This window comes from Lithobates pipiens, unplaced genomic scaffold, assembly GCF_037356315.1.
Source record: "Lithobates pipiens isolate NorthernLeopardFrog02 unplaced genomic scaffold, aLitPip1_a1.2 Scaffold_13, whole genome shotgun sequence".
Classification (NCBI taxonomy): domain Eukaryota; kingdom Metazoa; phylum Chordata; class Amphibia; order Anura; family Ranidae; genus Lithobates; species Lithobates pipiens.
This window is the reverse complement of record NW_027507718.1, coordinates 550,845,298-550,869,501: the sequence shown is the minus strand read 5'-3', so window position 1 is coordinate 550,869,501 and position 24,204 is coordinate 550,845,298. Positions and strand designations below refer to the sequence as shown.

Genomic DNA, 24,204 nt, shown 5'->3' with positions numbered 1-24,204 from the left:
CAAATTTGAAATCTGAAAATTCATGAATTTGAAAGTTTGGAAATGCAGAAATCTGAAAATTCGTAAATAGAGAAATTAGGAAATTTGAAATGAGGAAATTCCAAAATTCAAAAATTTGGAAATTTGAAAATCCAAAAATAAGAATGAAAATCTGAACATTCAAAAGAATGAAAATCTTAAAATTTGAAAAACCAAAAACCTCAAATAATAACTAATAATAACTATTAAATTATAGGTATTTGAATTTCCTTTCAAATGTGGCTGTTAGTTAATATATATGAACAAATTATTTGAAATAATGAATGCCGTATCAAAACGAATGGAGTGTAAGAATCTAATAATAATAAAAAATAACAATTATAATAACAAAACATTTTTATTATTATTATTTATTCATTTGTTTAAATTCATTCATCATTTTGGATAATTTGTAACTTCAGATAAATTAGTTTTTATTATGTTCACTAACAGCCAAATTTGAAATGAAATTTCAATCCCTATAATTTAATAGTAAGCTATTATTAATTAATTATTAGTTAACATTTTACAGTTTTTATTTCTTTTTTCAGATTTTCAAAAATTCGGAAATTCAGAATTCAAAAAGTCAGAAATTTGGAGTTTGAAAATTCGGAAATTCAGAATTCGAAAATTCAGAAATTTTTAATTTGAAATTCAGAAATTTGAAAATGCAGAAATTCAAAAATTTGGAAATTTGGAATTAAGAATTTCGGAAATTTAAAAATTCGGGAATCCAAAAATGAGAAAATTCAAAATTTGGAAATTCAAAATTCAGAAATTTGAAAAGTCTGAAATTCAAAATTTGAAAATGTAATTAATTAATCCACAAATTTTAAATTCAAAAATTTTAAACTTCAAAATTTGGACATTTGGAAATTTGAAAATCTGAAGGTTGTTCTCACTTTTGTGAGATACTATATATTGTATTATCTATTACCATTAATACATTTAATGTTATTTATTTAATTTTCCAATTCAGAAAATCCAAACATTCGGATATTTGGAATGCAAAAAGTCTGAAATTTGCAATTCAAAATTCGGAAATATGGAATTCAAAAAATATCAATATCATTTATAAAGATATTTTAAAAAATAAATAATATCATACAATCCCATATACCCAATTCCATACTCACAGCTGATCCAGACGAAGGCAAAAAACCCCAGCAGAGCATGATCCAATTTGCTAAAGCAGGGGAAAAAATTCCTTCCTGATGCCCTGAGAGGCAATTGGACTTTCCCTGGATCAACTTTACCTATAAATGTTAGTACCCAGTTATATTATGTACATTTAGGAAATAAACCAGGCCCTTCTTAAAGCAATCTACTGAGCTGGCCAGAACCACCTCTGCAGGGATTCTATTCCACATTTTCACAGCTCTTACTGTGAAGAAACCTTTCCGTATTTGAAGATGAGATCTCTTTTCCTCCAGACTTCACTATATGGACCCCTTATATATTTGTACATGTTAATCATATCCCCCTTAATCTCCTCTTATCAAGAGTGAATACATTCAATTCCTCTAATCTTCCCTCAAAGCTGAGCTCCTCCATGCCTCTTATCAGTTTGGTTGCCCTTCTCTGCACTTTCTCCAGTTCCTTGATATCCTTTTTGAGAACTGGTGCCAAAATTGAACTGTATATTCCAGATGAGGTCTTACTAACAAATTGAACAGGGGCAAAATGATATCTCTCTCTGGAGTACATACCTCTCCTAATACAAGAAAGGACTTTGCTTGCTTTGGAAACCGCAGCTTGGCATTGCATGCTATTATTGAGCTTATTATCTACCAAACCCCCAGATCCTTCTCCACTATGGATTCCCCCAGTTGTACTCCCCCTAGTATGTATGATGCATGCATATTCTTAGCCCTCAAGTGCAGAACTTTACATTTATCAAAATTAAACCTCATCTTCCACATAGTCGCCCAATTAGACAGAGCACTGAGGTCAGCTTGTAAATTGGAGACATCCTGTAAGGACGTTATTCCACTGCATAGCTCGGTGTCATCTGCAAAGACAGAAATGTTACTTTTGATCCAAGACCCAATATAATGTATAAAGATATTAAAAGGTAAGGGTCCCAGCACTGAACCTTGGGGTACACCACTGATAACCTTAGACCATTCAGAGTAAGAATCATTAACCACTACTCTCTGAATGCTGAAGTCTTTTAGCCAGTTTTCTATCCATTTACAAACTGATATTTCCAAACCTGCAGACTTTACCTTACACATGAGCCGTGTGTGCGGAACTGTATCGAACGCTTTTGCAAAATCCAAGTGTAATGGAAATTTGTAGGTTCTGTATATAATTCTATTCTATTTTACATGTATTGCGCAATGCCCTCACTGTGCACACGGCACTAATAATGTTTTCAGTACATGTTTTGCATTCTTTCAAGTTCTGATTAGAATTAGCCTGCCTATGTAACGCCCCTTGTTACCATAAACATACAATTGTAATATTAACGTGATACCTACGTAATCATGTGTATAAAAACCTTTAAATGGGTCATAATAAAGGAGAACGGTTATTTGGAAAGATGCTGAGCGTATCTTTTGTGTCTGTTCCCTACTGCAGTAGTTAATAATTTGGAACCACTAATCAATATGAGGATAGGAGTTGCCTATCATCAAAATATCCATTTTAGGTGGCGAGCCAGCCCAGCAGGGGTTATCAGGTGACCCTGAGTATCCGAAACGAGAAGCTTGAGACGATACGGGAATTTCTGATAATCAGCCGGCTGAGGTAAGCCTTTTGCTTACATTTGAGTTATCAGACTTCCTTGATCGGTAAGGCATTTTCGGGACAAAGGGTACCTATTTTACTCCCCTTAATTGAACTGTATTGATTGGTGGTTATATGTTATGTTGTCACTGTCTACTGTCCATCGGAATGTTATAGAGAAAGGGAAGAATAGTGCTGTTCACAGGTATATGTAGTACATCTGCTAGATAAAGTAGTTTAGAGGCAAAAGGGTACAGGCACGCATAGAGAAGACTGGCCAGTCATTATGGGCATTAAATAAAGTAAGGGAATGATGGGTAAGAGACCCTCAAAAATGCCCAGCGCAAGAGGAGTGCTATATATGAACCGAAGGTGCGGTTTCGCCTATACTGAGCCCCTAGATTAATGGTTAAAGTGGACAGGGATCCACAAAGGGTAACTGGGTTACCACCCAAGACTACAGGGACAAAGAATCATGCAGAGTATACAGCTAGAGAAACAGCTATTTATGTGAGCAGGATGGATCAAGAGTGACATTAACACTAGAGAGAAAGAGACTTTTTGATGTTAAGTTGTGGGATGAATTTGGGGTCAGGCACTACAACTAGTAAAGTCAAGAAACAGAGAAATGAGAGTTAAAACAGAATCCTTTATATGTTGTCAGAGAAGGAAGATGGGATGAGCACTATGGCTGCCCGTCTTATCATAGAAGGTAGAGTAAGTGAAGTATGGTATTACAATACATTGGATGCAAAGGATATCAGAACAAAATAAAGAAAGCAGAAATTTAAGCAAGGAAGTATTAAAAAGCGTTAAAAGAAAGTAAGAGAATGATATGCATGTGTTGTGTACAAATGGGAATAATGTAAGCGATTTTAGAGATATATTTGAGTATGTTTGTGAATGCTGGAACCTTTAGTTCTATCGCTTGTGTCATGTACACAGATGTGACCCCCTCCTTTGTGCTCTCATGAAAGAATGAGGCTGCGATGAGAGTTTGGTGATAAGCTGGAAGGACACCATGCCAATTTCAGTTTTTTAGACAAAACATTTATAACAAAATGTGCCGGGTTAACGAATCTAATGATAAACAATGTGATCACAATTATTTTTGAATCTGTTTTCCAAACATGGTAAAATGAAGGTTACAAATTAACCGTGTCTTACACAAATTTTATATCCTGTGATAGTGGAAACAGTGCATTAAAAAAAAAAGAGAGAAATTAAATAAAATTAAGTAATATGTCCCCCTTTAAGGACATTTATCTGTGCAATTATATTAGTGTGTGATATTGAAATTATCATATGAGTATTCATTTCTAATATGATTTTAACAATTTTATTAATTAAAAATATAGATATATTGAAACTGGTTAAGACAACCTTTGGTTGTAAATGAAATTCAGGTTAAAGGGGAAATTGGTAAAAATGGAATTCATTTAGATTAAGACAGCAATTTTTGTAATTTTACATTTATTGAGTGGAAAGAAAAAAAAAGATTAAGATGAGGTTGTTAATTTGAATACAGCTGCAATAATGTTTAACAAAGCCAAGATGGATGGGATACATAAGGAAGTTTTTCTACAGAAATTAAATCTTAAAGTCTGATAATAACTTAATGTGCGGTCCATGATGTGAGAGTAATAATAACATTTAAATATAACAGACCCATCACATCAAGTCCATACACCCTGTTAGGATAGCTGCTGCCTGCAGCCAGTTGTTTTATAGTTTATGATGGCTAAGTGCTTTCTGGTCCGTCATACATATTGTTGGTCCTTTTGTTTTTATGTATTTTTATTTTTGAAATCCAAAGCAGAATGTGTGGATTGTGAAATGATGTGCCCCTTTTCCTTGTAAGTGCAGTGGGTATAAGTAGAAGAATATTTTGGATTTATGGACATCTCTGCATGACCACAGGGTATTGTTATCATTTATTATAATATTGCCAGGAAAAAGTTGTCTTTTTGAAACATGAAACTGGAGTTCTTACACAAACAGCATGATAGAAAACAAGCCATTGTTATATTTATGCAAGCTGGACCCAGTAATGAAGGGTTCACCCCGATGTATCAGAGCTGTAGCTTTATGCAAAGTTGCTATTAGACAAAGTTACAGATATTATTATGGTTGAATATTTAATTTTTAATAGTCCGACATTTTGCACAGCAAATATATAGCTAAGTGTTTGTCTAATGAAAGGTTCAAAATATGAATTTGTTTTGTGTGTTTATGTACAAATCTAACAATGAAAAATGTGTACATTTGAATCCAGCCATCTTATTGCCTCTATTGGAGGAGGCCGGAGACAAAGAAAAAACACATGTGTTACATTGATGACGTGGGAATCAGCTGCTGTGAGCCCCGTGCAGGACACACTCCCTGGAGACCCAGATATTTACTTTTTTGTAGTGTTATTCCTGGTTTTATACCAAGGATGAAGTTTATCACCCAGAAGGATACCCTGTATTCAGAGTCATTGGATCCTTTTTCCCCAGCTCAAGAAGCAGAGCTCCATGTTTTAGAAAAGCCTGTGAGCTATAAAAAGAGTATATATTTATATAGATAGTCAAGATATAGAGAGCTTTTGGTTCCATTTGAAGGGCCAAGAGTTTGTTTTTACTTCAGCAGGTAAACCAATCAAGCACACTAAGTTAATTTGATTGGCTGTTTTCAGCCTTCCAGGTTCTTGCTGAGGTAGCCATACTAACAGTAAAACTCACATATGGAAGCAGACCAGGCGACTCTAAGGATGCTGCATTTACAGCCCCGGACACTTGCTGGGTCTGTGCAACTCACAGATTCCACCCTAGTTCTGGCCCAGTATAGCTGGGATTAATAATTCAACTTTAAGGACCCCAGAACGAGAAGCACAAGTGGTCCACAGAGGGCAACTTCTTACGAAACAAGACTTTGGAAAAGGTGATCATTTATGTCTGCCAGACACTCTTTTCCCTCCAGCTTGACACATGGACCATGTCATCAGTCACAAGCAGTTATGGCTGCCTTAGTAAATGAGCGTGGGATAGAGCCAGGGTTCACCACAGTTGTTTTTATAACATACCACTTCTTGTTTTACCTGTTACCAAAGGTGTTACCAAAAGCTGAACATCCCTTCCAGAGATAACAAAAGGATATATACAGATGCTCAAGTCAGGATCTTACGAGTATGCATTTTGTTTGTAGGGACATGTTTTCTGGATGTCCAGTGGCAAATGCTACTGCAAAGGCCACAGTAAAAAAAGTGTTATCAGAAATAGTTTGTAAGTACAGAGTGCAGAATCTACAGAGAGTAACAGAGGAAATCATTTTTATAGGAGAGTCCTTACTAGAAGTTTTGAGATTTTATTTTTACACCCCCTACTGTCTACAATGTAGCGGACAAAGTAGAGTAAGAAACTAGAAAACTTTTGCCTGAATGATTTATTATATTTTATCAAGCCCGTAGGGGGATGTTGGACTCTCTCCCTATGGGATTTGGTTTGGGAGTGTTACTCACTTGCTTATATTTTGTCTCAGCAGCTGAAGTTCTCCATTCGGATCTCACAGAGAATGTTGCTGATTTTTTAAGGTTTTTGACAAACTTATTTATGTGTTTTCTCCCCAATTCCAGATCCTAAAAGTTTGGAAGGATCTAAAACTAAAGCCAGGTGACATGTGGATTGTTAAGAGACATTTATATATAAGGAAATGTTTGGAGACTCAATACAGCATCTATTTCATGTACAGTTTTGCAAAACTTGAAAGAAAAGTCACCTGGATCCACACCAGACACTGCAAAAATGTCTAAATGAAAGAAATCTCTGTGTTTGATTTGTTTCCCTCTTGCGATAACAGTCTAGGGTACTTTTTGATTCAATTACTTTAATGTTGTAAGGGATATATATATATATATATTTGAAGAGTAGTTTAACCATGTTGAATTCATATTTGTCTTTTGTATCTCTTCCATTTTATGTAGAATTCTCTGTGTTTACATGTGCTGATAAGTCAGCACACCAACAATTAAGCTAGAATGCCATTCTGGCCACAGGAGTGTACAGCCAGTACTCTGTAAATATGTCTTATCAATCATTTGTTTTTCACAATGAAAAGTCATTTTGTAATGAAAAAAGCTGCTCAGCTATTATTTTCTCCACAATGGAGTTTTTGCCTCTTTGGCCAGGATTACCTCCACCTAAGCGTGTGGAGGTTCCAGGTTAAAGGTGATAGCAGGTATGGTTAGTGATCAAAATATTGATCAAAAGAGAGGAGACTGTAATGGAAATTTGTAGGTTCTGTATATAATTGTATTCTATTTTATATGTATTGCACTCTGCCCTCACTGTGCACACGGCACTAACAATGTTTTCAGTACATGTTTTGCATTCTTTCAAGTCCTGATTAGAATTAGCCTGCCTATGTAACGCCCCTTGTTACCATAAACGTACAATTGTAATATTAATGTGATACCTACGTAATCATGTGTATAAAAACCTTCACATGCGTCATAATAAAGGAGAACGGTTATTTGGAAAGATGCTGAGCGTATCTTTTGTGTCTGTTCCCTACTGCAGTAGTTATTAATTTGGAACCACTAATCAATATGAGGATAGGAGTTGCCTATCATCAAAATATCCATTTCAGTATTCTACATATTTTTGGTAAAAAAAATTGCAATAAGCGATTATTGATTGCTTTGCATAAAATTTATAGCGTTTACAAAAAAGGGGATAGTTTTATGGCATTTTTATTATTTTTTTTTACTAGTAATAGCGACGATCAGCGAATTTTATTGTGACTGCGACATTATGGTGGACACATCGAACATTTTTGACACATTTTTGGGACCATTGTCATTTATACAGCAATCAGTGCTATACAAATGCACTGATTCTTGTATAAATGGCACTGGCAGTGAAGGGGTTAATCAGGGGGTGGCAGTGTAGGGGTTAAGTGTGTCCTAGGGTCGTGTTACTGACTGTGGGGGGCGTGGCTGTGTGTTAGTGAACACTGATCTCTGCTCCAATCACAGGGAGCAGAGATCAGAGTCACTTGTTGCTAGGCAGAACTGGGAGATGCTGTTTACTTCCGCACCTCCCCATTCAGCCTCCTCGGGAGACGATCCACGGGACCCGCGACTGGACTCACGGGGGTCCCGACCGGAGGCACGGTGGCATTCTTAACGGATTAACCTGTATGCCTGTATGCCTGTCCGTGCCACTCTGCCGACGTACATTGTCGTGCGCCGGTCGGGAAGTGGTTAATGGGCAAATATGTGTAGTCACCTGACCTGCCCCCACCTCTGTGCCTATAACTGTCTCCACTGTCCCTTGTAATCATAGAAGGCTTCTGTGTATACAAGTGACAGTGAGGAGCGGAGGGTGAGATCTAGAATGGAGTTCCACATTCAGGCTGCAAAACTGCATTTGAGGATCACATGTCAAGGCCCGGAGAGCCGTATTCAGCCTGTAGGCCTTGTGTTTGATATCTGTGCTGTAGAGGGATGAATGATAATAGAAGGAAGACTGAAGCTGTTTCTGGCACTGCTGGTACTGGATTGCACTTGTACCGGCTGGTGATCTTGAATCTTTCTTTTCTATCACATTCCAATCAGTGTGTGAGGGCAAAGTGGGGGCAAGCTGCTAACTTCAGGTGTTGGTTACATTGTGTGATGCTTTGATTGGTCACAACATTTGTTTATGATCAGCACTGTCCAATGGACAATACAGTCACAGTACTTTGCTTGTGCATGCTAGGGGGCATGTAAGAGAAAGAAAAGATTGAAGCTCTAATATATCATCCAATCCTGTAACATCCACCTTCCATCCACTTATGTACAATAGGCAGACAGAAGGCAGTCAATGTACCCAAAATATCATAATGCTGATGATAATGACATTCATAATGATGACAATGATGATGGTAGCAATCTGACTGAGCTTGTTTAAGCACCTCAATTACACCCCCTTCCTGTCCAGACCAATTTTCAGCTTTCAGCACTCTCACAGTTTGAATGCAAATTACTCAGTCATGCAAAACTGTACCCATATGGAACTTGTGTGCTTTTTTCCACACAAATAGAGTTTTCTTTTAGTGGTATTTAATCACTAGTGTTTATTTTTTATTTTTTGTGCTATAAATAAAAAAAAAAACTAAAATTTTGTGAAAAAATTCTCTTTTCTTTGTTTCTGTCATACAATTTTGCTAATTAGTAATTTTTCTTCATTCATTTTGGCCAAAATGTACACTGCTACATATCTTTGGTAAAAAATAACCCACATTAGTGTATATTGTTTGGTCTTTGGGAAATTTATAGAGTCTAAAAAACTATGGTGCCAATCACTGAAAATTGACAGTACAAATACCCCCCAAATTACCCCTTTTTAGAAAGTAGACCTTCCAAGGTATTAATTAAGTAGCATGGTGAGTTTTTTAAGTTGTCATTTATTCCCACAATTCTTTGCAAAATTAAGATTTTTTTTTATTTTATTTTTCCAAAATTGTCATATTATCAGGTTATTTCTCACACATGGAAGTAGTACCTTCAGGCATTCTACGAGCATAAATTACACATCTCATCTCATTTCATTCCTACCTATCACAATTTTGAAGGTCCAAGAGCACCAGGACAGTGGAATTACCCACAAAATTACCCCATTTTGGAAAGCAAACACTCCAACGTATATTCTATGAGGCATGGGCTGCAAATAGGTACTCGGGTACTCTGATGGGCTGGTGACAGGTACTCGGGTATTCTGATGGCCTGGTGACAGGTACTTGGGTATTCTGATGGCCTGGTGACAGGTACTTTGATGGCCTGGTGACTGGTATTCGGATATTCTGAAGGGCGGTGATAGGTGCTCATATGGACTGTGCTAGGTAGTCAGGTACTCAGATGAACCATGATAGGTACTCATATGCATTGTGACAGGTACTCAGATGGACTGACATGTACTCAGGTACTCTTATGGACTGTGACAGGTACTTGGGTACTCTGATGGCCTGTGCAGGTACTTGGGCTTTCATATGGACTGTGACAGGTACTCGGGTACTCTTATGGGCTGTGACAGGTACTCTGGTAATCTGATGGACTGTGACAGGTACTCGGGTACTCTGATGGGTTGTGACAGGTACTCTGGTACTCTGATGGGCTGTGAAAGTTACTCTGGTAATCTGATGGACTGTGACAGATACTCTGGTACTCTGATGGCCTGGTGACAGGTACTCGGGTATTCTGATGGCCTGATGACAGGTACTCGGGTACTCTTATGGCCTGGTGACAGGTACTCTGATGGCCTGGTGACTGGTATTCAGATACTCAGAAGGGCGGTGATAGGTACTCATATGGACTGTGCTAACTGTGACAGGTATTCATATGGATTGTGACTGTGACAGGTACTCGGGTACTCTGATGAACTGTGACAGGTACTTGGGCATTCATATGGACTGTGACAGGTACTCTGGTACTCTGATTGACTGTGACAGGTACTCTGGTACTCTGATGAACTGTGACAGGTAATCTGGTACTCTGATGGACTGTGACAGGTACTCGGTACTCATATGGAGTGTGACAGGTACTCGGGTACTCATATGGAGTGTGATAGGTACTCGGTACTCATATGGAGTGTGACAGGTACTCGGGTACTCATATGGAGTTTGATAGGTACTTGGGTCCTCTGATGTACTGTGACAGGTACTCAGGTACTCTGATGGACTGTGATCGGTACTCGGGTACTCTGATGGACTGTGACAGGTACTCGGGAACTCATATGGAGTGCGACAGGTACTCGGGTACTCATATGGAGTGTTACAGGTACTCAGATGGACTGACAGGTACTCTGGTGGACTGTGAGTGACAGGTACTATGATGGGTGGTGACAGGTTATCTTTATTGGGGGGCAATCAGTGTGATTGATGTGTACTGTAGGCGGTAATGAGATGTTACCACAATCTCCTCCTCACACACGATCCTTGTGTGATGAGGAGAACCCGGTAACATCTCGTTACAGCTGTTTGTTTACATTTAGTGATCGGCTGTGAAAGGATCACAGCCGATAACGTGGGTAAACAGCTGGCCAATGGCTGTTTACCAGCGTCAGTGATGAGCAGTGTTCCCAGGAACACACCGCCACTGACATGCACGCGCAGCGCACTCACGCGCATGCACCATGCACAGTGGGGGTGGAACTATCTGTAATCGGCCATGACTTCATCACGGCCGATCACGTGGTAAACAGTCATACCCAATGGCTGTTCACCTCCCTTGGTGGCAAGCTGTGTCTCCATGACGCGCCGCCATCGAAGGAACAGGGATGCACGCGCACGATCGCGCGCATTTCCTTTTTAAATGGGAGGACATCATATGACACCCTCCCGCCACAAGAGCCGCGCCGCCTGGCCATAATTTGATGGCCAGCAGTCGGCAACCAGTTAATCTGGTCTACAGCATTATACATTGAATCAATGTGTTGCGTTTACAACATTCTTTTCCCCAGCATTGCACCTCTTGTATTCAGTTCAGGTTTTAAAAGTAAAATGTAGAGTTTTGGAGAAAACATACACAATAATATTCCAGCACTGGAGGTCAGTATGGCGAATATCTCCACAGCCACCATGTATTTCCCTCTGGTGCTCAGATAGGCTGGGATCATGGCAATCCAGACACTGCAGAACACCAGCATGGTGAAGGTTATGTACTTGGCCTCATTAAAACTGTCCGGTAATGTCCTCACCATGAAAGCCAGAGCAAAACTCACAGCTGCCAGAAACCTCATATAACCCAACATAGAGTAGAACCCGATAACTGACCCTTCATTACACTGAATGAGGATCTTCCCAGGATAGGAGTCCATGTCATACTCCTGAAATGGTGGAGAGATGGACAACCAGAGAATGCAATTCATAACCTGAATGGATGAGCAGAATAACATGACTGTATTGGGAAGTTTGACTCCCACCCATTTTCTACAAGAGCTTCCAGGTCTGGTGGCTTTGAAAGCAATGAAGACCATGGTGGTTTTGGCTAGGATAGAAGATGCTGAGATGGTGAAGGGAATTCCAAAAGTGACTTGTTGCAGCATACAGGTAATATCCACAGGACGACCAAGGAACAGGAATACAGAAAGGAAGCTCAGTATGAGGGAGAGGAGCAGAATGAAGCTGAGGTTCCGGTTATTGGCTCTGACTATGGGAGTGCTCCGAAACCAAACAAATAGTCCAAGTATAAGGAGAGATGTTGTAGCAAATATGACTGAAGTTATAGAAAAAAATAAAACTAGAATATCCTCCTCATATGATAAATATTCATTGACCTTGTCAATACAAATATTTTTAGCTTTGTTGGGCCATTCATTTTCAGGACACTTCTTGCAAAGTTCACTGTCTGTAGAGTAAAAAATAAGTGAAAATAACATTAGCATGGCAGCTATTTGATAGTTTTAAAGATTTTTTTTCTGTATTTTTCCTTAACCGCTTGACCTCCAAAAGATTTACCCCCCTTCATGAGCAGGTCATTATTTGATCATGTCTGTGTTTTTATTTTTTTGCACTATAAACAAAAAAAGACCAACAATCTTGAAAAAATACTTTCTGCTTTAAAAAATTCAATAAATATTTTTCAAAAAAATCTAATTTCTTCATAAATGCATGCCAATGTGTATTCTGCTACATGTTTTTAGTAAAAAAAAAAAAAAAAAAGGAAAATAAATATATATATATCCCAATAAGCATATATTGAGATTGGTTTATTTGAACTGTGGTGTACAAACTGTGGTATATATTTATGATTTATGACAATTTTATTTTAAGTTTTTTTTTCTATTAGTGAACAGCGACTTATAGAGTAACTGAGATATTGTGGCATATAATCTGACACTAACTGACACTTTTGACACTGTATACAGTAAAAACCAAAAAGGACAAATGTAGCACTAAAATAAAAGTAAAATATAAATAGTGAAATATAAAAAAGAGTTCATCTGAATGAACAATTAATTCTTGGAGCTGGAAGATCAATCATGCATGGAGAAAAGCAGCAGACAGCTGTGTATAGATGAATGGTAAGGTCTAGATAAACTGGTATGATGAAATACTCTTACCGGAAACAATGGACCTGCGTGTCAGCGACACCAGATCGCATGAGCGTATAGCGATAATCGCTTGGAGCGGCCGACTGTGTGAGGTCCTTCACTATCCACGAGCGTCCAAAGGGAACGACATCAAGGAGGATCAGCAAACTGAGAGGTTGACAGCCAAGGCATCCAACAAAGTGTTTCTCCGAACGGTCAATAAGCAGAAGGAGAAAGTAGCATGTAGTAACATAAAAGAAAAAAAGGCTCCAAATGGTGTAGAATCAAAGGTATCGATGGGCGTTTTTATTTCAAAAAATGCCAAATACATAAAATAAGTATAAAAAATGTGATCACATGGTTAAAAAGCAATATAGAAGGCGTGAGAAGCATCCCTATGCATTTCGTCTGGACTTCAACTGGGGCATCAAACAGCTCTCCCATACTGCTAGACTATATATATATATATATATATATATATATATATATATACTTATACTCACTTTGTGCACCAATGACAATGCCCAGAAAGGTCAGTGAGCAAATTAGCCAATGAGAGAGGTCATAACCAACCACGCACCAATATCGGTAATAGACATGGGACACCAGAATATATCTATGTTAATAGATCAATCAATCCCCACAGAGACCATATAAATTCCCCCAATCATAATGAAACTAAAAGTAAAACCAGATGTGTCATATTAAGACTAGCCAATCAAGAGCCTGTTTAGGGTAGTTAGATCAAACCACCCACTAGAATTGTCCAATAGTGAGTGGACTTATACGTACCCCATCCGAATCTGTATTCTCCAGAGGGGACGCCATTGAACCATGTGACGATGGTTATATAAGCTTTCCACCTGCCTGCATGGCGTGAAACGCAAAAAGAGTTTTTCAAAAATGCCGCCTGTCAGTGTCTCCCCGTCTGCGCTTCACACGCCTACCCGGCGTGGAACGCAAGTGGTGGAAAATGGAATAGGAAGGACGCGTCACTTCCGTTCGCACCAGGTAACAAGTAACACAGGACGCAGACGACGGGAAATGGCGTCACTTGAGCCTGCGTGCCACCATGTGTGGAGCGCATACGGAAATGATGTCATCCCGGAGGAGAGCACAGCCACGTGAGACACAACAGTCTCAAAATAGGATGCAATAGACTCAGTCCGCCCTCCAACTCCACCCAATGGGAAACCACACTAAAATGGATAAATATTGAAAAAAATAAACAATCAAATAAAAAATACAAAATTAAGGACATGAAATATAAAATAGAAATGCTTTTTTCCATACAGGATTGAGCTTCCAGTTCCGAGAATCCATTGTTCATTCAGATGAACTCTAGTGGACTCTTTTTTATATTTCACTATTTATATTTTACTTTTATTTTAGTGTTACATTTGTCCTTTTTGGTTTTTATGAATTTTTGTCACATTTGTATGTAGCTGCTGTACGCAACATTCCACCGCAATTTTAGAGCAGTAATTATCACGTTTTTCCTTGTTACATTTTGACCTTGTTTATTGCTGCTATTGCTATTTTTTTGTTAATTTTTTGGTGCACTATAGATGTATTTGAATATAGGACCACTAGAGCACTTAACACAGATGGAGTGTTTGTAACCACCAGTTCTGATTCAGAAATAGGTGGGATGTTCACTAGATTAAAAAATCTGATGACTGCTGAAATTCATCTCCAATGGGATCAAGCTTTCCTGGAACAATACATTAAGGAGAAAATGGTTCCAAAGGGACTCCGTTGGGATCTATTTCCCCAACAAGGAGATTCAGATATAGACTCCTGGTTCCGTTATTTCAATGAAGTGGGGATTACACTCCTAGGTTTCTTGAATGAAAGGAAACAAATAAAATTGTCTGTAATTGACAAAGAAATCAAGGAACTTAAGGATAAATTATCCCCTTTTAGCACTACATCTGAATATATTTCCCTTTCCACCACATTGAGAAATCATTTGGAGAAAGAGGAAAAAGATCAACGGAATAAAAAACAAAAGAAATATAACCGTGATCTTACTGACTATAAGATGAATTTGGTCTTTGGTGGCCAAAAAAAGCTTTGCCTCTGCAATACCAACTCAGGAGGAGGTCCCGCTAATGGAGGTTACCCAGCCTCATAGCCCTGCAGTCACCAGGAGGTTACTTCCCGAACCTTCAGTCCAAGATGGACCTGGTATGGCGTACTATCCCCCACAGGCTCCAAGGAATAGAGCCTACAACTCCTATGAACCCAATAATTGTCCCCACCCGGGGATAATCCCTTATCCCTCCTATCGTCCCATCAATAGGGGAGGAGGTGGGGAAAATACCGGTAGAGGAAAACCTAGAGGTAGGGGAAGAAATTCTAATCATAATGAAACCAGTAGGAGATCTACATCGGATTGGCATGACCAACGAGGGGAGTATAGTCGAGAGAGGTACAAATATGATTATTCAGCATGTACCCCGATTCATACTCAGAATAGGTTTTTACCGTTACAGGGTAAACCACCCCATACTACATATCAAGATACATATGGTCATGACAACAGAGATGAAGACCTCTGTTCACGTTCACCTTACAGATATAATGAATCCCAACCTGGGCCTTCTTACCAATCAGGTTTTCCAGGGTCAACCCAAGAGTATTTGGGAAGTCCTCCACAAAAGAGGCACCCGAGGGGGTAGGAGGGTCCAAGGCAAAAAGAAAAAGAACCTAGCAGGCCAAGGCCTTTTCCATCTAAGTTAGGTTACCTTTACAGACGCAGAGAAGTCTGTGTTAGACAGGGGCCTTAAATATGTTCCCCCTAAGACATTGGATAAGTTCTCCACTATTATTGATGTCCAGAAATTTATCAGAAAGTTAAATATCCAACGTCACTTTTTGTCTTGCCCTTCCCAACCCCAGATAAGGCGTGCAGGTGGGTATGTACATTCAGGTCTTGCCAGTCTGTCTTTATTTAATCCCTCTGGTACTGTACTATGGCTCCGGCTATCAGTATATTCTGGAGTCTTGTACTGAAAGATTTAGACGGATTGCCAAAGAAAAAGGATTATGTTGACCCCAATCTTAAAAAGGGTCTCAAATCTCTTTGCGAACAAAAAAAATCTGACTATACGCCCGGCCGATAAAGGGGGTGCTATAGTCATATTAGACAAAGAGAAATATGTGGCTAAGATGGACACAATCCTAGGTGATTGCAAGACATACAGTCGCCTTAATTGTGACCCTACCACCAAATTTAAAAACTCCTTATTGGGACTGGTTGGAGAGGGTTATTCCTTGGGCATTCTAGACAAAAAAGAACGCAGTTACTTGGTTCCTTCAGTGCACCGTATTCCAACCATTTACTACCTCCCTAAGGTACATAAAGACCCAGTTGACCCTCCTGGAAGTCCCATAGTCAGTGGCATTGACTCTGTGATGTCCAGGATTGGGAAATATGTAGACTTCCATCTCCAACCATTGGTTTGCTGTATGCCTTCATATTTGAAGGATAATGGTGACACCATGAAGAAATTACAATCCATTGATTTCAAACAAGGTATGATTTTGGCAACGGCTGATGTGGCCTCTCTGTATACCTTTATTCCCCACCATTTGGTGTTTAAAGCCACAGAATACTATCTTCACCAGAATACGGCTTTACCCCTTCTTCAACGCAATTTAATTCTCAACCTTTTTAAATTTGCTACTCAGCATAATTACTTTTGGTTTAACGACAAATTATTTTTTACCAACCAAGGGTGTGGCTATGGGAGCTAAATCTGCCCCCAGTCTGGCCAATCTCTTTATGGCCAAATGGGAGGAGGATGTTGTCTATGCCCTACAGCCACCCAAATTGGTCCTGTGGGCTAGGTACATAGACGACATCCTCCTCCTGTGGGATGGTGATCATACCTCTCTTGATACTTTCATGATCTCTCTCAATGAGAATGATAGAGGTATTAGCCTAAGTTATGAGGCTAGTACTACCTCCATTCACTTTTTAGATCTTGAGATTCGAGCGGTTGACCATCACCTTGAATTTAAGACCTACTTTAAAAATACCAACTGGAATTGTTACATTCCAGTCGATAGCTGTCACCATCCTTCGTGGCTTAAGTCTGTCCCTCGGAGCCAGTTTCTTAGGCTGAGATGAAACTGCACAAGGGTAGACGATTTTCATGCACAAGCGATAATATTATCAGTCCCTATATCTAAGGGCTGAAATTTATAGAATATCTAAATTAGATAGAGATTTTCTCCTTGTACCCAATCAGTAAACTGACAATGGAAATAAATTTAAGTGGTCGTTTTTTACGTCATACTCAGTCCAATCCAGACAAATTAAAAACATCATTCAGAAACACTGGAATGTACTTCTGAGTGATAGGATTCTGAGTTCTAGCATTCCAAGCTATTTTTAGGGGGGCTCGTTCCATCCAGGGACAAATTGCCCCTAACACCATTGATCCACCTAAACATACTCCCTTTTTCCAACACTGTAAGGGTTATTATCCGTGTCGGAAATGCAATGTTTGTCTAAACAATGTGTGTGGTAGATGTAAAAGCGAGACATTCACATCTATGGTCACTCAACGTACTTATCACATGTAACATTTTACCACCTGTGCATCTAAATATATTGTGTACATGTTGACATGTCCCTGTAACAAACAATATATAGGCCGCACCAATCGCACGTTCTCCATTTGGCTAATATTAGGGGGGGTAAGACCAACCACACCGTTCCCCGTCACTATTCAGAACATCATGGCCAAGACCCGAGTGGAACACAGTTTGTCATAATTGACAGATTTGTTCCGCACTGGAGGGGCGAGTCTCGCATACGTGGCGTATACAGATTGGAAACTTTTTGGATTTTCCACCTCAAGACTTATTCACCCTTTGGCTTAAACGTTGAATGGGACATACATTCATTTATTAATAAGTCTTGAGTGTCAAAATAACTTTTCCTTCTCCTTTTTTCTCTCTCTCACCTTTTCATCCACCTATTCTCCTATTATCTTATTATCTTATTATCTTATTATTCTCTCATTATTACTCTCTTATCATCCTATTTAACCTTTTTATCTATTATTCAATTTACACATCACTTTTTCATCCATTATTTTCCTATTATTCTTTTATTATTATTATTTTCTTATTATCCTATTTCACTTTTTCTTTCATTATTAATTTTTCAATTTTCATTTCACTCTTTCACTCCATTATTTTCCCATTATTCTATTAGTCTCTTATTATTAATCTTTTATTATTTTATTTCACTTTTTCATCCATCATTCATTTCTCAATTCCCATTTCACTTTTTTATCTATTATTCATTTTTCACTTTTCATTTTCTTTTTCACAATTTTTTTACTTTATTATTTATTTTTATTAAATTTTTCTTTTTCATTATTTATTTTCCATTTTTTATTAAATTTTTTCCCATTATTCATCTATTTTGCATTTCTAATACATTTTTCTATTTTTAATTTCATGTCCTTTATTTTTATTTGTTTGTTTATTTTTTTCAATATTTATCCATTTTAGTGTGGTTTCCCATTGGGTGGAGTTGGAGGGCAGACTGAGTCTATTGCATCCTATTTTGAGACTGTTGTGTCTCGCGTGGCTGCCCTCTCTTCCGGGACAACGTCATTTCCGCATGCGCTCCACACACGTTGGCACGCAGACTCGAGTGACGCCATTTCCCTTCATCCGCGCCCCATGTTACTTGTTACCTGGTGCAAACGGAAGTGGCGCGTCCTTCCTCTTCCGTTTTCTGCCGTTTGCATTCCATGCCGGGTAGGCGTGTGAAGCGCAGGCGGGGAGACACTGACAGGGGGCGTTTTTGAAAAACTCTTTTTGTGTTCCACGCCATACAGGCTGATGGATCGCTTATATAACCATCGCCACATGGTTTAATGGTGTCCCCTCTGGAAGATACAGATTTGGATGGGGTACGTATAAGTCCACCCACTATTGGACAATTCTAGTGGGTGGTTTGATCTAACTACCCTAAACAGGCTCTTGATTGGCTAGTCTTAATATGACACATCTGGTTTTACTTTTAGTTTCATTATGATTGGGGGAATTTATATGGTCTCTGTGGGGATTGATTGATCTATTAACATGATATATTCTGGTGCCCTATGTCTATTATTGATATTGGTGCGTGGTTGGTTATGACCTCTCTCATTGGCTAATTTGCTCACTGACCTTTCTGGGCGTTGTCATTGGTGCACTAAGTGAGGATAAGTATATATATATATATATATAGTCTAGCAATATGGGAGAGCTGTTTGATGCCCGAGTTGAAGTCCTATTTTTGGACGAAACGCGTAGGGATGCTTCTCACGCCTTCTATATTGCTTTTTAACCATGTGATCACATTTCTTATACTTATTTTATGTATTTGGCGTTTTTTTAAATAAAAACGCCCATCGATTCCTTTGATTCTACACCATTGGGAGCCTTTTTTTCTTTTATGTTCCTACATGCTAACACTTTTTTGGATGCCTTGGCTGTCAACCTCTCGGTCTGCTGATCCTCCTTGATGTCGATCCCCTTAGACGCTCCTGGATAGTGAAGGACCTCACAGAGTCGGCCGCTCCAAGCGATTATCGCTATACGCTCGTACGATCTGGTGTCGCTGACACGCAGGTCCATCGTTTCCGGTAAGAGTATTTCATCATACCAGTTTATCCGGACCTTACCATTCATCTATACACAGCTGTCTGCTGCTTTTCTCCATGCAGGATTGATCTTACAGCTCCAAGAAACCATTGTTCATTCAGATAAACTCTAGTGGACTCTTTTTTATATTTCACTATTTATATTTTACTTTTATTTTAGCGCTACATTTGTCCTTTTTGGTTTTTATTAATTTTTGTCACATTTGTATGTAGCTGCTGTACGCAACTTTCCACCGCAATTTTAGCGCAGTAATTATCACGTTTTTACTTTATAAAGTAATCTGTGCTAAAAATAGGCAATGTCAATGCACTAATGACACTGGCTGGGAAGGGGCGATAAAAGGGTTAGCTGTGTGCCTAGCCAGTGTTTTTGTGTACTGTGTGTGCTGCTTTTACTAGGGGAAGAGATGGATTTATTCTGCACTTTTCAGAGATGCAGAATCCACCCCCCCCCCCCCCCTTGTCAGAACAGAGATCTGCCTTGCTCACATAGGCGGAACTCAGTTCTGTGTCTTTTACTGATGATCAATGGGTGCCAGCAGACATCCAGTACCCAGCACCCGCAGATCGGCTTCTGCTGTGTTTAATCACAGCAGAAGAAGCCTGCTGGTTGGGCATGCGCACCCCCTGCAGGTGGAAGTGCAGAATCGTGTATATACGTGATCCTGCACAGGGGGGCTGCTCTGTAGCAGTAAATCTGTTAAAGGGCAGTCTGGTGGTTTGCCTTAAAGGTTTTTGTAGTTAAGATGGTAATATTCTATATGGATTAAAAGCCATATATTTAAAAAAAAAAATGTTGGAACAATATACAGAATATGTTGAATATCTCAAGAAAGCTTTAGTCATAAATAAAGTGTGATGATGCCCTACTAAAAACCAAAGAACCTTCAGCCCCAGTGATGGCCATGTGTGTACAGAATCAAATTAAAGGACTTTAAATGTTTTCATTTTCTAATTCAGTAACAGAATTTATATTTAAGAAACATAAAGCTTACCAGAATGGTTTGATATTTCTCCTTCTGAACATGGAGCACAATTATAACAACATGGGTGATATCCTTCTCTTACAGATTTTCGGAACCCTGGAAGACATTCCTCGGAGCATTGACCCCTTAGGACCTGAGATAATATAGAGTGTTATGGTCTATTCAAGAGCAAAAGTACAGATATAATAGTGTAGGTAAGCCAAGCTTCTGATGTATAAAATGATGCAGCATGTACAGTATACCTTGGTGGAAACACATGGACATTCCAGAAGGTGGCCCTTCATTAGATTGGATAGCACAGCATATTCTCTGAACCAGAAGACAGAAATAGACATCTAGGAGTACTAGCAAAATCCTTTCAGGATTACAGCAACAAAACTATCAGTACAAGTATAAGTGCTGCTTTAGAAGTCCAAAGAGCAAATCAACCGCATTTGACCACATTTTAGTGTCACTCATACATAAATCCAGAAGTGCCATGTTTTTTTTTTTTTTTTTTAGTAATTACGGTACTACTCAAAACTTTTGTTTTTTTTCTTTATAGTCAGATGAATTCGAAAGGCCTGGATAGAATCTGCCCGTGGATAATATTGACAGTCATTCCACTCCAAAGTCTTTTATCTTCTTCTGTACACAGGAGTCGGGGTCCTTCTATAAATGTCTATGTCCCAGTCTGTGTGATGAGGAGGGGGGAGGTAATAGTAGTCAGTCACGTTCAGCTGGACTTGTTCTATAATATAGAAGATGTTTTGTAGTTTATCCACTTCTTCAGTTATAATGAGTGATGGGAACATATCCCGGCATTTATATCCACGCAACCAGCACTGGCACCTTCATCTAATCACCATGGAACGAGTCAGGGAATGTTGGCCGTCTATGAACAGGATGGGGGAGGGGGTTAGGTTTTGCCTGGAGATGGGCTTTAGGGTCAAAACTAGTATGTTTCTAAGTTATATCGTTTATAAGTTGTGGATCAGCTTCCCCAGTGTAACTCACCTTGTCTCCTTTCCATGATATTCGCTCTGGTTCTAGTGTAAGTTGCTGACCCTCTGAAAGGGACTCATCAAAGTGACAAACAATCATACAATCAGTGATATTTCTACCTTCAATTCTTGTAATCCAATTTACGATTAGCATTGGGCTGGGCAGTTCTCCTTTATCATTAAAAATCATGACCTTGCCATTCGGATCCTTGTACTGGACTTCTTTTACATAGCGAGACAGCTTTAAAAAATGACATTTATTATAGGTAACAAGTATATGGAATGTTTTGTACTTTTTTTGACTATAGATTGTTTATCTAGTTATATCTCAATCAGAGAATGTCATTGGGATCAGATGACCTATTTGCTAAGCACTTATAATCAGATACATTTTCATGGGGCTATTTATAAGCAATTTGCTTTGCGGATTTAATCGTTCCAGAGATAAATGAATAATTCTCCCCCCTTTACAATACACTGGCTCAGCCTCATCTTGAATATACAGTTCAGTTTTGGTCACCAATCCTCAGGAAAGAAGTCAATGAATTAGAAAGAGTTCAGAAAATGGCAACTAAATGAGCAAGGAGGACAGAAGATCTCAGATATGAGGACTGATAGATTACAGGTAGTCACTCTGGAGAAGAGGCAGTTAAAGTGACGCAGTGCCAAATCACAAAAAGTGCTCTGGTCTTTGGCCTGCAAAATGGTCCGGGGCTTAAGTGGTTAAGCACTTTTTGAAGTGAAGAGTGCATGACCACTATTACACATTTAACCCCTAAACTTATAGATACCTTGCTGTGTGCGACTTCAGTAAATCAGTGGAAGAAATATTTCCTGTATAATTGGAGTCAGACAACTCTAATATAAAATAATCTGCACAGCCAAAGAACTAGCATTCTCCAAGAAGAGTTCAGCAATGGCAGCCTCCATTAGGGAGACCAGTGAATGTCTGTTTGTAGATCTCCCTTGTTTATTTGTAATCCAAAAGTGATCGGTAAAAAGGCACTGGTGCCACTGGGAAGAAGCTAAAGGAGCATGATCTGCACTCCATTCATTTAATGGAGGGCAGGGAAGACATCAGGGGTCTCAGGGTGTCCCAAAAAAGTATTACATAAGGGATTTGTGTCCTTATGTGATAAAACATAAAGTGTAAGAAAATAAAGTTAAAATCATGTACTTTAACCCCTCAAAATACATATATATGAGCCTCCCCCACCCCCACAGGCACGCATATATTAAAATAAACAGAAATTGTAAGGGTGCCTGCACACTGAAGCTTACATTTTTCTACACATTATCAACACGCATGTTGGAGTGTGAACAGTAATTTTAGGCCTGTTATCAGTTATCTGGTTTGGGTGGATCATGGGTGCAATGTCAGTAATACACTTGGGGGCAAAAAAAACTACTCACTAGGGGGATAACCGTCTGGGAATCAAGAATGGAGAAAGATACGGGGGTCCTAGTAGATGGTAGATTGAGCAATAGCATGCAATGTCAAGCTGCAGCTATCAAAGCTGGTAGAATATTAGCATGAATAAAAAAGGGATATACTCCAGAGATAAAACTATAAACCTACCACTTTATAAAACTCTGGGGACTGGACACCCTCAATTATAAGGAACACCTGCAAGCACAACATGTATTCTTGCTGGAGAAATTACACTTGAGAGGAGATATGATAGTGATTCATGGGGGGGGGGGCGTGGCCTGGCACTGGAGAAAGATGGCAGCATAGTCTGAGAGCTCCGCCGCCCAGGCCTCCTAAGAAGCTACCATCAGCGGGAAGGACCTTCCTCTCAGCCTGAGAAAATGACCGGGAGAAGCTCGTAAACCTCCCGACTGGTGCAGGACTGGTCCACACAGCTCAGCATCAATATCCCAGCGATGTTCCGCTCTCGGAAGGACATGCAGGCCGCATCCCAGACCACGGAACGCAGTACTCCAGCTACCCCAGCTGACTTCTAGGGAGCCTCCGCGGTGGCAGGTATGCAAAGCTCACAAACCTCTAAACTTAGCAGACCTACACCTGGTGGCCACAGACATTAAAAACACTCTTTTTGCGGCCATATCTGATCTCATATCAGACATCAGAGCAGTGGCTTCTAGAGTGGAACGGGTGGAGGCTGCAACCATGACACATGGAGCAGCTATACAACAAGTGCAGCAGGTCTCAAGTGTACATGTCCAGCACCTCATGGACATGCATAGGCACATGGAAGATCTGGATAACAGGGGACGCAAGCATAATCTACGTGTGAGAGGCATCCCTGAAACGGTGGAGGGACCTCAGTTACAAGCTGCCATTTGGGCTATCTTTAACACCCTATTGGGCAGGCCTCCAGATGCACCAGTGGAGATGGAGTGATGTCACAGAGCGCTGAGGCCAAGGGGTAGGGACATGGACCCGCTCAGAGATGTGGTGTGCTGCTTAGTGAGTTTCACTCAAAAAGAAGAGGCTCGCACGTAACCATGACCGCCTGCAATACGAAGGGGCGCGCATACAGTTGTTCCAAGATCTATTAGCCATTACGCTGCAACACAGATGAGATCTTCTGCCCTTGCTGCAAGCCCTGTGTGACAGATAGTGATTCACAAATACATCAATGGTGATCCCAGCATAGGAAAAAATTGTTCAGACTCATGGAGTATAAGAGAACATGGGCCACACAATGAGATTGGAAGAGAAGCGGTTTAACCTTAAACTGCACAGGGGTTTTTTGATATTTTTAAAAGGCTCTTGGATGTGCATCTTAACCAC

At 39.5% G+C, this 24,204-nt stretch overlaps 1 protein-coding gene across 1 annotated transcript; it reads right to left on the bottom strand.

Annotated features, from left to right (window-relative positions):
- Positions 1-11,204: 11,204 nt before the first annotated feature.
- On the bottom strand, positions 11,205-19,448 carry LOC143975985 (vomeronasal type-2 receptor 26-like). Its single transcript, XM_077478513.1, has 2 exons — positions 19,277-19,448; positions 11,205-12,112 (listed from the first exon to the last, which is right to left on the bottom strand). The coding sequence occupies exons 1-2, from the start codon at positions 19,446-19,448 to the stop codon at positions 11,205-11,207; spliced, it is 1,080 nt and encodes a 359-aa protein (XP_077334639.1).
- Between the last annotated feature and the right edge of the window lie 4,756 nt (positions 19,449-24,204).